The sequence below is a fragment of the Acomys minous genome (genome assembly GCF_964271855.1).
Source record: "Acomys minous genome assembly, chromosome: 11".
NCBI lineage: Eukaryota > Metazoa > Chordata > Mammalia > Rodentia > Muridae > Acomys > Acomys minous.
Window position 1 is genome coordinate 83404611 of NC_140492.1, and position 14128 is coordinate 83418738.

Consider the following 14128-nt stretch of genomic DNA (forward strand, 5'->3'; position numbering starts at 1 on the left):
TTGGAAACCCTGCCACTGACCTGAGATGCATATGAACCCAGAAGAGAAAACCGCTTCGTTGTATGATGACAAGTTGTCAGTCTGGGCGTAGACAGCATACACAGACATGTGTGAGCAGGCACATTCCACGTAGTCTGAAGTAGCTCCAACCACTTTGCAAAACTGGCTGTCAGACAACCAGCTGGAACAAAACACAATAGTCGCTGTTCTTTCAAATAATATTTCAAAGATGTTAAGACTGTTTTTAAAGGAAAAATAACTAGCTGAAACTAAATGTTCTTTACTCAAGACTTAAGCAGATTCCGTTTTCCAGGAGAAACACTGGAGGGAACATCTTGTCCAGGACATGACCCAACAGATTCCACCAAGACACCTTAAGAAGCAGCGTAAATACCAACCACACTTGCCAGAGCATTTGCTGTACCACAGAAGTTAGCCCGCCCAGCAACGATGTAGCTGCCTTAACCATCCAAAGTAAACTGTTCTTCTCTGGCATTCAAAATTTCCCACAGATCAGCACAATTGTTACTTGTATGGATCCCACAGATCAGCACAATTGTTACTTGTGTGGATCCCACAGATCAGCACAGCTGTGACTTGTATGGATCCCACAGATCAGCACAGCCATGACATGCGTGGATCCCACAGAACAGCACAGCTATTACATGTGTGGATCCCACAGATCAGCACAGCTGTGACATGTGTGGATCCCACAGATCAGCACAGCTGTGACATGTGTGGATCCCACAGATCAGCACAGCTGTGACATGTGTGGATCCCACAGATGAACATAGCATGACACGTGTGGATCCCACAGATCAGCACAGCATGACATGTGTGGATCCCACAGATCAGCACAGCCGTGACATGTGTGGATCCCACAGATCAGCACAGCCGTGACATGTGTGGATCCCACAGATCAGCACAGCCGTGACATGTGTGGATCCCACAGATCAGCACAGCCGTGACATGTGTGGATCCCACAGATCAGCACAGCCGTGACATGTGTGGATCCCACAGATCAGCACAGCCGTGACATGTGTGGATCCCACAGATCAGCATAGCTGTGACACGTATGGATCCCACAGATGAACACAGCTTGACACGTGTGGATCCCACAGAGCAGCACAGCCGTGACATGTTCCCTGCCATGATGCCATTGAGTCTGAAACTGTAAGCAGCCCCAAATTAAATGCATTCTTTCATAAGTTGCCTCGGTCCTGGTGTCCTATCACAGTAGTAGACCACTTACTAACACATACACTTTCCTGTGACTCACTCCACATATTTTATTTTTTGTATTTTGAGTTCTATATTATAAACACATTTTCCGAGGAGCTTCAAGTATTTCTTTCAGTGAAGTTCGTCTCAGGGAGAATGAGTCAGTGGCTGCTTCTTGAACCTCTTCTTTTCAATAACCTTGATTCCATCACTTTTCTAACAATGTAAAATCTTCCCAACTCAAAATGCAGACTTCACCTTGAAGCTTTCATTATGCATTAGATATTGAGGGCTAAAGATTATTTATGAATTACTGTTCTTTGATTTACAGTGGAGCAGACTGCTAAACCCACTGTTTACTTTTAAATGAATGCTGCAAACAAGTTTACTATATCTAACGCACTAAACACCATAGTTTAGCAATGCAACGCCCTTGGCTATTTACCACTAGGAGCCACAGCTAACTTTCCCTGCTCAGCGTCATAACACATATTAGCAGTGGGAAAGACCAGAGGTCAAACTCTGAGTAGACTCAGTGAAGTGTATCACTTCTGCATAAGCCTCAAGTATAAAATTGTAAGTTGAACCATCACAAATAAAGAATGTCCTGTACCAGGTTTAAGACCCAGCACCAGGCCTCAGGAATTTCCATTCAAAATGTTTTATTGCAGAGAAACAGAGACTAACCCAGATAGGTTATTTGGTTTCCCCATCGGGCTAAAATTCAGTAATAAACAAAATCGCATGCCTGACACCATCAGCAGACCCCTCTCCCACCACGACTGCACCCCACAATACTGACTGAGGTTGAGGGACAGGCAGCTTTTCAGGGACCTGAGTCCAGAGGCCAGAGAGACTCAAAGGAACACTCAACATCTTGTTTCTGCTACATCAGGATTTATTCCCCCAAATGGTTTCAAGTCACTTGTGAACAAGAGTTCTAAAACCCTGATGATCACTCTAAACATAAGCCTCAGTCACTGAACCGCAGATGGAGTGGGTGCAGGAAGGAATTTCGTTTCATATGTAACAGACGAGCTGATAACGTCAGAAACATTATGGAACATGAGCAGAACTGACGGCCCGGCTCTCACCAAGGATAACGTGGTACACGCACAGTCCAACTGCCGGCAGATACCCGCTGGTGACGCGGGACTATTTTCATTGCTGATTTATCTTATATACAGCAGAGATTGCTCTCTAGCCTGCAGCCCTACCTGAGGCTACCACCCTCTATGTTCAATAAGGGCAGCTGCAGTGCTGGTGGACAGGAAAGCACCAAGCGCTGACCTGACGGTGTACCGGTAATACCTGGCAGTGGCCTGATTCCAAAGGAGACACAGAGACGTCTGAGGCGCGATTCCAGGCTCGGTTGCATAAATCCTATAGAGAACCTCGTTGTTGTTAGGGAGAGGTTGCGCTCTCTGACCTTCCACATTCAAAGACAGTACCTACAGAGTCAGAAGAAACAGAAGATTTAACGGTCATTTTCCAATTAGCGTTCCAACTGAGCCTTCCAGTCTGTAGTGGACTCCGTTTTTCTGATACCTAATGCCTATCCAGTTTTCTTCAGTACCACGAGATGGCTCACTTCCTGAATCCGACTCTGACTGGCTTTCCACCATCACAGTCCAACTCCACTCGGTTTTCAGTCCTTAGCTGACAACACCCACTGTAAGTTTATGGGCTGACTTCCTTAAAACAGTGATACATGCCAGGATATTATAGTAGGGAAAACTATAGTTTTATGGTTTGTTGATATATGTGTGTGTGTGTGTGTGTGTGTGTGTGTGTATGTACACACACACACACACACACACACACACACACACACACACACACGCACTCCACAAAAAACATAAAGGAAACATTTCCAAATACATTTGAAGCCAAAAATGCCACAAATAGCTTACAAAGAGAGACTAATTTTCATACTGCTCCTGTGGAGCACCTGGCTTAAAAAAAAAAAAAGTCTAAGCAAATGTGTTCCGAGTTTGTCTGCTAAAGGAAAAATAAGATAAAATCCATATAACATTTTTTAAACGAGTGATTACCTTGTCTTTCAGGGCAGGGACGTGGTTTGCTGCCAGGAACCACTGCTGGCTGCTGTACTCCACGAACAGGACCGACGCGCATGCGCCTTTCCCATCCAGCGCTCCTGCAGCGGGCACATCTAATAACCTCTCTGGAATTTGAATGTAATCACCTTCCTTCCCTTCAAACTTGTGTCCATTGATTTGCTGCGGGTACCAGCGAAGAGCCAGTATTGACAAATACGGGCAACTGTCAAGGATGGTTTTGCTTCTACAAGAGAGAAAAAAAAAAGCCTCTGCTGAGTTGGCAGTTATTTGTTTCGCCGTATCACATCGTACTTGCTGTAACGTTTACACTGAAGGTTTTCTCTTCACATAGAGCAATGATGGCACGACTAACCCCATCAGTAATCAAGCAGCTGCTTTCAGTCTGCAACGAAAAGCTCACATCTTTCCACATCCCTCAGCTTCATCTTTCTGGTAAGGAAAACAGGACGGTCTGGGAGCCGTTGCACGGTTATCATAGTACACTCTGGCTTGAAATGCACTTTTCTGTGTTAGTCATGGGCTGTGATAGAACAGGCTGAAGACCAGATATTCCCATTGGAGTGGAGCCTTTTGTTTGATTTAAAATCATAAAGAACACACCCCTGGAGCTGCACTTTCATCTCAGATCTGCCTCGTGCCTTTCCAGGACTTCAGAGCCTTCTAATATAACCATCCAGTGAATAAGAAAACAGCCTCACATAATGGTCCTGATGCCTCTGACACTGCTATTTTTTTCCAGTGAGTAAGAAAACAGTCTCATGTAATGGTCCTGATGCCTCTGACACTGCTATTTTTTTTCACACCTCTTCTAGGAATAAGAAGATGCTATGCTCGGTTAAACTGCTTTCTAGCCTCAATGTGAGCTGGACGCATGTGGGCCAGGACAGGGGATAACCAAGCCTCAATAAGCCAAAGTGTTTACATAGAGTACTATGGTTCAAGGAATGTGAGTCTGTAAGTATTTCCCCTAAAACCTGTAGTGAGCTCTTCCTGAAGTCATCGTCTTTGGAAACGTGAGCAAATGCCAAGGACATTTGAAACCTGCCTTCCAGAGGGTAGAGACCATTTGGATACTGGAAGATGCATCTGTCCATGGTCCTATCAGCCACTGCGTATAGCGTATGTAGAGAGATTGTGCATCAGAATGATACCTTGCTCGGACCTGTACCGTGAGAAGTGGAACAGACGGCTGTTAAATGAAAGATGTGAGACATGAACAAGTAAAAGGAGCCGTGTGTCCGTCCTCTCTATAGTAAGCTTCTTCCAAGGCTTAAGTGACGGCATCTAAAGAGTTCAGGTGTATCAACCACACTCCAGAGCAGGCCTCATGCCTCAGTAGGTGGCCAATATGGATGCCATGGTTTCTATGTGCTTTCCATTTTGTTTTGGTGCTTTTATCTCCTTTTTTTGTCTCCTTTCCCCCCCCCCTCTCTCTCTCTCACTCTCACTGTGTGTGTGTGTGTGTATGTGTGTGTGTGTCTTTTCTGATTTTGGTTTGGTTTGGTTGGAAGTTTTTGAAAGAGAAAAAGAGCATCAAGTTGGGTGGGCAGGTATGTGGGGACCATCAGGACAAACTTTGGGGTGGGGGACAGAATATGATCAAAATACTCTCTATGAAAACTTTAAAAATAATTGTACAACACATCGAAACTAAGTAAATAAATGCAGTGGTCAGTGGCTTTGATGCTCTATCTTGAACCCACCCACATATCCAGTGTGCAAGGCCTCTGTGACAAGCATCCTACGTAAACACCTCAATTTGTATGGGCCCCCATGCCTCCACAACAGTTTGTCAAAGTCCCCTTCTTAATCTCTCCACTCAACCCCCCGCCCCCGCGCCCTGCAATCGAACACGGCCATAGCTCAGACACAGAACCCCTCCACTAGGCACAAAGCCACAGAAAGCAGAGAACTGCAGCCGCATAGCCAAACATCACTGTGGTACTCCACCTCGAAGCTACTGGCTTGCCATCTAGCCAGAGCCACTTTGTGAACCAACAGCACACATCATGTCTGACTGCAACAAACGCCCCCCGGTTCCTGGCCCCTCTTAATTGCTGATGACCAAATCCCCCACCAACACCTTAGCGGCGTGTGTCTCTGCCTTCCAAATGTACTCGCTAGGACAAATGCCATCTTCTGCTTCGCACCTAGCCTGAAGTGGGGAGGGGTACATGTTAACTGGCACCCATGCACAGTGGTGGCGCACCGATCAACCTCAGTGCTAACCGGCATTGTTTTTACTTGGCTTACAAGCGGTTACTCTAGATTCCATCCTTAGTATTCTTGCTCAGTTCTCAAATCCAACCGCCCCCCCCCCCCGCAACCCCCACCAGATGCACTTGATATTAAGGGGATGGGTTGAGAATGCGAGCAGAATGCTTGGCATATTTAGTCATCAGGAAAAACAAAACAAGCGCGGTTGCTCTTTCTCTCCCACATACAATGTACTGCTGTTATGGGCTTCTATCTAATTGCCTTAAACATGCCACGCTTCTGTCACCGTGTGGATTTCATCCTTCATAGTCTCTGAGCTACTATGCTCTGATATTTCCCCCCCTTTTGCTTGATTCTGTTCTTCAGCACCCTCCTCAACATGAGTCTCAAAATGCTCCCCCCTCCCCCGGCTCTCTCCCCCCTCCCCGCCACACACACACCATGTTATATTCCAAACACATCCTGTGGTCTCAATGCAAACAACTAATCCATGACAGGTTTCTCTAGCCGGGGTTAGAGACATGCAAACGGCACTGAGTTTGACCTCCTTAGCGTTATCGCAGGTGGACATTTAGGAGCCAGGGTGAGGGCTGGAGAGAGGATGTCCGGAAAGAGGCGCCTGTGAGGCTTTTCTGATTCTTTGCTGATTGTCCCATTAGGAAGCTGGGAGTCCCCAGGACACATTAGCGGACTTTAAAAGAGGCGAAAGATGTTTCCTAACTTCACCACACCCTTGAGTGGATCTGTAATGAAACTCCGGGCTGTGAGGCTGCTTTCGTTGCACTCTTGTGAGCACGCAGCATGGTGGCCAGGAGGGGCTATGGAATCAAGCTGGGCTATGACCGATCATGAAAATCACCATGAACTACTCATGTGAACACCGTCTAGGCGAGGAGGATGGCACTAACTCTCAGCTTCTGAATCTGTAACCAGGAATCATAAAAGCCCTACCCCTACTTTTAATAGTTTACCTAAAGTGATGACTCAAAAAATATATATACAATATATGCCAACTTTTATGAAGGATTATGCTGAACTTCATAAAGCTTTCTACATTATTATGTTGATACCTATAAAATATCTGGTCATATTATTCAATTTAATCTAGTCTGGATATAGGAAGGACATAATTAATATCACTGATGTCCTGTGTATTTTACAATTAGTCTTTTATATGTAATTTACTATTTTGAATTTCATGTGGCTAATATTCAAAGGTTTATATAATCAACTGATTTCTTTTTTGGTTTGGCAAAATTCATTATTCAAATAAATCATGTTTATTTTGGCTTAATAAACACTGATGATTTTTATTAAAAATAAATATCAAAATTGATAAGCTTATATATTCTTAACAAATACCTATTAAATAGTAATAAAATTATATTTATTGTTTTAATGTAGTGTATATCAACAATATGAAAATCAAGTTGGAAAAAAATTTTTAAATGTTTAAATTTAAAAAAAAAAAGAAAATCAAGTTGGATTTTAATTTCTGCCCATGTGTTGATGTCAGAGGATTTTAGGATGTCAAAATAAAATAAAACATTTTGAGGTCTTTGGACCACAATAATCCAAGTCAGATTATGAATGTAATTTTTATAGCATTGTGCACAAAATATTAACCCATGGCTACATAATTAATTATGCAGTTAATAATGACCATATACTATTTTCTATTGCTCTTGCTAGCTTCCTGCTGTGGAACTCCAGCCACAGGAAATCCCTCAAGTTTAAGAGGATTGCCGTCCAGTGGGAGAAACCTCTGGGACTTAGGGCAGCCTAAGTCACAGCACAGGGCTGGGAATCCGTGTCCTTCCTCCTCTGCAGGAGGTTTCCATTGGCTGAATAAAAGCAGAAGGGGCAAGATGATGTCTTCATCTTACAGATGCTCTTAAACAGAAGCATCGTAGCATTGACAGCGCATGTTCATTTCCTTGCTGGACTCCTGCTTTCTTCTAAGAATCGGTTTCCTTGGCAACAGACCCAAAACACTAAGAACATGCTCTGCAGATCACCTTGAGGTGAACCTGCAACACACACTGCTTTGGAAGCCAAAAGGAAATACGTCCCAGGCATGGGTAACTTTACAAAATACTCACTTTTCACCAGGAGACCCACAGGTAACATCAGTCAGCAGAGAGAAGGCAAAGTGCTCAGCCACTTCGGCAAAGTGGCTGAATCCCCTAGTGTCCTTGCGCTTTGGGTCGATCAGAGCACAAAGCAATTCATACAAAAGACTTCGGCTTTTGATACTGAAAGCTTGGTTTTTTCCTTCCATCATTATCTGGAAGACAAATCTAAGTGTTAAAATACATATTCTTAGATTATATATAACATACACTACATATGTTTTTCATTAATAATCACCAACACCAACAACGATGGAAATATGAAGAACCAAGGAAAACATGGTATTAAAAGTATATTTTATGAGACTGAAGTGCTACCTACTTCACTTAGAGGGCTACAGGCAAAATTATATTTTAAACACACTCATTTCCATCTAAAAGGCAGGGATAAGCATTGACAAGGAAAAAGAATAATCAGTATATACTTTCTATTTAACCATTACCCAACATCCCTAATGGTGGCGTATGTCATTTTAAGTTACCTAAAATAGTTAACATCATGAATTAAAATAAATCACAATATTACATCTTCCCCCAAAATTCATTATTTCTTTAATGAACTAATAAAGAAATAAATATCTCAAAAATGTTTGTAATAGAAATAAGATTAGTTTTTTTAATTTCAATTCCTTGTGTTTATTTTGATTTTTTTTCTTAATCCATCTTTTAAGATTAGTTTTAACAATGTGTGTTTCAATGAGCAAACAGTGACCACCATAAAACATTAAAGTACAAAAACACACCAAATGAGAAAATTCTCTTCAACCAAGAACACTCAAGATATCCTGGCACACCTCCTTTTTAAATGTGATTTTTTCCTACCTTAAAAGACCAAGTTGATATTTAAAGAACAAGAACAACATTATTGTTCCTTTATATTCATATATATATATATATCATATATATATATATGATAAATCTCAGACTCTACAGTTGTTAGTTTATAGTTTATCCATTGTCTCCTTCCCCCACAAACACACTAACACCATCTGTGATTTATTGTGTATCATTAGTAATAAACTCATGCTATCCTTGAAATGACTGCCCTTTTCCTAGCAGGGAAGCTTAACTTTGTACTCTAGCAGTTTCAAACTCACACCCAAACTCAAGATGTGAATGTATAAGATTATCCATCTCAACGCCAAGAGCACAGTCCACAGAGAAGAGAAGATAAAAACAACAATACACATTTGGTGGTACAATTACAAATGAACAGCGCACAGGCCACTAGGTAGTATAGAAGCATGGAGAACAAATAAGACAAATGAAAGACAAGCTCAAAAGACTCTCTTAGAGCTCAGAAAGGTGACTAACAAATGAGCCAGCCTTAGTCCAGTCCCTAAGACACGCACATAAAAGCAGACGGAGGGGAGACAGCAGATCCTTAATGATCAGCACACATATTCAGCTTACTGGTGCAGAAATTGTACCATATCTGAGAAAATGTTAAAAAAAAAAGAGACAACATAATATTACTCCCGGAGCAATAAAGTGACAAAGGGAGTTAGATGAGAAGAGACCAGAAATAAAGATACAAAAGGTCATCTTGACATTAAACATTTCTGAAAGCAAATGTCAGAAGAACAGTATGTGTAGACTTTAAGAAGTGAGGTTCAGACCCAAGAATCAGGCACCTACTCAAACCCCTATTCATGCTCAAGGGAAACAGAAACTTTACTGAACTAAAATAACACCATCAAGAAAACCTGTTCTCCTAACACTAGGCTAATACAACACAAGTGTACTGTTACTAGGACACTACATGTGTACTGTCACTCTTGGTAATTTACAAAACTTCTCTAATCTCAAGAAACATAGGCAGAGATCTTACTGACATCTTTTTGTTTCCAGACACTGAGAACCAACTTGACAGAGGGCACGAGACTTGGTAATTGGCCAAGCTCAAGGCATGCCCCAGCCAGCCATCTCCACTAGCTTACCACATCCCCGACTTCCTTGTCAGAATATAACAACACAACTTGAGTTAGTTCACTGGCGAGTCAGTAACAACACTCAGTGAAGTGCAAACCAACGTTAGTGTGTTCACAAACTGAATCCAATGTAGGAGTAGCCACACTGCAAGACACACATTGGTCAGAAGCAGATGATAAAAAACAAATGCTCTGCCTCTAAAAGGTCATTTTATGAAAACAATAGAAAACTCCAAATTATCAAAGTTCAGTTACAAACCTGTAGAACCGAACTTCGCATGGGAAAACCTTACGGAGCTATCAGGACTGAAATCAAAATGGAGAGCTGTTTTGGATGTGTGTGATGGGGCGATAGTCTATCAGACCCCAGAGCACACATACTATTCCTGGTACATATTACATTTGTTCCAGAGGACAACATCAGAACCCCTGGCTCAAGTTCTACTAAGCTGTGAAAGCAGAAAAACAAACCCGGTGAAATAGAAAATTAGAATATCAAATCTCACAGGGGCGTGAACTCTGATATTATTATTAAGTCAACTGATAGGGCTAGAAATGATCTGGGTTGTTCCACACATGGGAAAGTCAGGAGCCAAAGTATTGTTACATCAAAGACTGGGCCTCCCTGATAGCCTTTACCCAGAAAACTTTATGGTGAGTCTTGTAAAGCTGTTGCTCTTTTTAGTACAACATTGCAATGTCCAAACAAAAACAGGCCGCTACTCCCAATGTGCGCAATTCTCATCTAGGATTCACCAAGAGAAATGCGCATGCTGGATAGATACGTCATCAAAGCACGTAGGACGTGAGAGGAAATGAAATTTGCAACTGTCTACGTATTCACATAGAAAAGGAGGCCACAGAGTGTTCTATCCAGCACATGGGTGCTCTAGCCTGTGCCCAACCTGGGGTTGGACTGCCTTTGGACTGTACTGTGTGGCTACTGCACTGGCTCTACTTGAGTTTCAGACAACAAACAGTCACACTTTGTTCTTAGTGCACCCCAAATGAAGTGATAGTGATATCCTTGCACTTAAGGTGTGTTGCTCGCCTGAAGCTCATACGTTAACTAGTCAGCCTTTGCTCTCATTTGCTAAATGCTACAGGTGAACAATCCAAGTTATTTATATGCAGGTATCTGCATGTCAGCTATTAACTCCCACTACTCCTTTAGTCTTATTATGTAATTATGTCTAAAACACAGAACGCGGTCATGAGTGTATTAAAAGGGATTCATTCTGATTTTGTCATCAAGAAGACACCACACAGTGTGCTTCCAAAACCCTCCATGGATCAGCCTTCGTATACACAGGCTATGTAACACTGTCACTCCCAGGCTGCAAATCTGCAGGGAATATTGCTGTACTGGCTATTGCAGGCAAGTGTGTGTGTGTGTGTGTGTGTGTGTGTGTGTGTGTGTGTGTGTATTACAAACACATATATATTTACGTATCCAAACATAGAAAAGGTAAAGCAAAAAGATGGTCAATATATCTTTTACAGTTTCTTTTTAATGCTGTGAAAACATTTTTTCTTTTTTAATTTATTATAATTTATTCACACTGCATCCTGACTACTATCCCTGCCTCTTATCTCGCCATCGCCAACCTTCCTCCCTCTCCTGCCCTCTCTTCCTTCTCCAGACCTCTGACAGGATGGCCCTCCTCCCCCACCATATGACCACAGCCTATCAGGTCTCATCCTGATAGCTTGCATCCCCTTCCTCCGTGTGCCCACAGGTCCTCCCTGCCAGGGGGAAGTGACCAAATCTCAGTCACCAGAGTTCATGTCAGTCAGAGGCAGTCCCTGCTCCCCGTCCCCCACCAACACCACGAAGAATGAGCTGGCCATTGGCTATACCTGAACTAGGCTCTTCGCGTGCATTTTCCTTGGTTGGTGCTTCAGTTTGTGTCGGCCCCCGAGGGTCCAGATCCACCAGCCTCGAGGGTCTCCCTGTAGGTCTCCTGACCCCTCCACTTCATACAGCTCTCAGCACTCAGCCCTGACTCCAGCTGTGAGTCCCAGCGTCTGCCCTGGTTCTCCTGCTGGGTGGAGGCTCTCGGAGGGCATCTGTGCTGGGCTAATATCTACTTATAAGTGAATGTGTACTGTGTGTGTCTCTCTGGATCTGGGTTACCTCCCTCAGGATGATCTTTTCTAGTTCTATCGATTTGCCTGCAAACTTCAGGTTTCCCTTGTTTTTCATAGCTGAGTAGTATTCCACTGTGAATGGGTTTATTTCTGGGTCTTCAATTCGATTCCTCTGGTCAACCAGCCTATTTCAATGTCAGTGCCATGCCATTTTTATTACTGTTGCTCTAGAGCACAGCATGAGATCCAGGACGGAGATTCCTCCGAAAGATCTTTTTTCGTACAGGATTGATTTAGCTATTCTGGGTTTTTGTTTTTCCAAATGAAGCTGAGAATTGATCTTTCTAGGTCTGTAAAGAATTGTATAGGGATTTTGATAAAGATTGCATTGAATCTGTAGATTGCTTTTGGTAAGATGGCCATTTTTACTATGTTGATCCTCCCAATCCAGGAGCATGGGAGATCTTTCCATCTTCTCATATCTTCTCCAATTTCTTTCTTTAGAAATGTGATGTTTTTCACACAAGTCTTTCACTTGCTTGGTTAGAGTTACAGCAGGATACTTTATATGATTTGTGGTTATTGAGAAGGGTATAGTTTCCCTAATTTCTTTCTCTGCCTGTTTGTTATCTGTACACAGGAGGGCTACTGATTTGTTGGAATTAATCTTGTATCAGGCCACTTTGCTGAGGGTGTTTTAACAGCTGTAGCAGTTCTCTGGTGGAATTTTGGGGATCACTTATGTACACATATCATCTGCACATAGCAATGCTTTGCCTTCTTCCTTTCTGGTGTGGATCCCCTTGATCTCCTTTAGCTGTCTTATTGCTCTAGCTAGGACTTCAAGTACTATACTGAAGGGATAAGAAGAGAGTGGGCAGCCTTGTCTTGTCTCTGATTTCAGTGGAATTGCTCCACACCATGTTTCATTTTAAGTGTTGCCTTTCCAGATGATAATGCATGGCTTTATGACTCTACTTTCCACTCTAAAATGTAGTCATTATACATGGTTTCTGTCATTTTGGCCAAGATCAAGTCACTATTGTCCCATCTGTTTCATTATTAGATGTTTAGGTATTACTCTTCCTTGGCATGATCCCATCTTTAGAGTTTTCTCTGCATAAAATGGGGGTCATTTTTCTGTGCTCTACAAAGGTTTGCCACAGCCTCTTCTTACCTTATACGCTTTATAATCTTCTCTTCTACTTTTCATGCACAATGCTTTGAGAAATATGTAGATAAAGGATGATATTTTAAGATCTTACTGCAAACATTTTCAATAATTAAAGATCTCCCGATAGGAAATAAAGCACCAGAAGGTTCATATATATGGATTCCGAACTTTACGTGTGTATGTAAATGTTAAAAAGAAATTATCTTGATAAGGAAGCTTGAAATAAGCTATAAAAACCTTTTCCTTCCTTAATAATACCTTTTAGAAATAATTTCCTCTTATAATCTTGAACTTTTCTATGTAATTACACATTGTGGAGAAGGGTAAGTAAATAACTGGTCTCATACAAGAGCTGACGAGGGCAAATCCATGCGGACTGCTGCCTAAAATTACTTGGCCAGTCTTTTTTCTTACTTTTCAATGGATATTTTTAGTTTCCAGGAAAAACAGAATAGCGGGGTGACTGTTCATGTTCCACCTATGAAAGAACTAATATAGATGACAGTCCTGTCGGGTCTTCTTATGAACTCAAAACACTAACAAGCACATGACAAAAATACCCAGACAGCCTCTGGAGGGTCAGGAAGCACCTGCCGGCTCTAGCATCTGTTGCCTTTCAAACCCCGGTTGGATTCTGGCTCCATCAGCTTATCCACAGTTCCCAACTCAAGAACAACCATGTCAGACAGGCCTCACTCAAGAGAAAGTGCGTTAAGAGTGATGAATTCCACTCTTATGTTTTGAAATTACATTTATGTTAACTCCATAGGAACAGGCATTCTAACAGGAGGAGTATGTGTTTTGATTTGGGCTTTGTGGCGTTCTCACTGAGCCCGTGTGCTTACATCTGCGAGGACGCCTACCTTTTCCATTAAGTGCATAACGGCGCTGAGCTGCTCATCGGTGCTCTCTGTGGCTACCTTCACGCTGAGGCTGTGGAGCACTCTGTTGAGAAGATCTTCGTGCAGGGGTTGATGTAGCTGGTCTGCAAGTCCCCAGACAGCTTGTGAATCCACATCAGCGACCAGAGTGATGTTGGCGGTCCCATACACTTTGTCGATTCTGGCACCACCTTTTGCGTCGAAAAGCACAATCTGAAAGCGTTTCGGAAATGTACTTAAGGACCCTGTTTCTGGTGTTAAGACAATATCCAACACAGCGGTTCTCTGACCAGGTTCAAAAACCAGTGTGCCTTCTGTCCTCACAAAATCCTTCCCAGAAACAGCTGGAGATATGAGAATCCGACCAACTGTTTCAGCACTCCTCAGCTCCTGAAAATTA

General features: G+C 42.5%; 1 protein-coding gene across 1 annotated transcript in view; it reads right to left on the reverse strand.

Annotated features, from left to right (window-relative positions):
- ADGRV1 (adhesion G protein-coupled receptor V1) overlaps nucleotides 1-14128 on the reverse strand; it is a 517649-nt gene that overhangs the window by 274215 nt on the left and 229306 nt on the right. The window contains exons 79-83 of the mRNA XM_084801946.1: nucleotides 13711-14118; nucleotides 7622-7806; nucleotides 3276-3525; nucleotides 2533-2672; nucleotides 21-181 (exon numbers count right to left, since the gene is read on the reverse strand). Of these exons, the coding sequence (XP_084658072.1) occupies nucleotides 21-181; nucleotides 2533-2672; nucleotides 3276-3525; nucleotides 7622-7806; nucleotides 13711-14118 (1144 nt within the window). The remainder of the gene's footprint in view (nucleotides 1-20; nucleotides 182-2532; nucleotides 2673-3275; nucleotides 3526-7621; nucleotides 7807-13710; nucleotides 14119-14128) is intronic.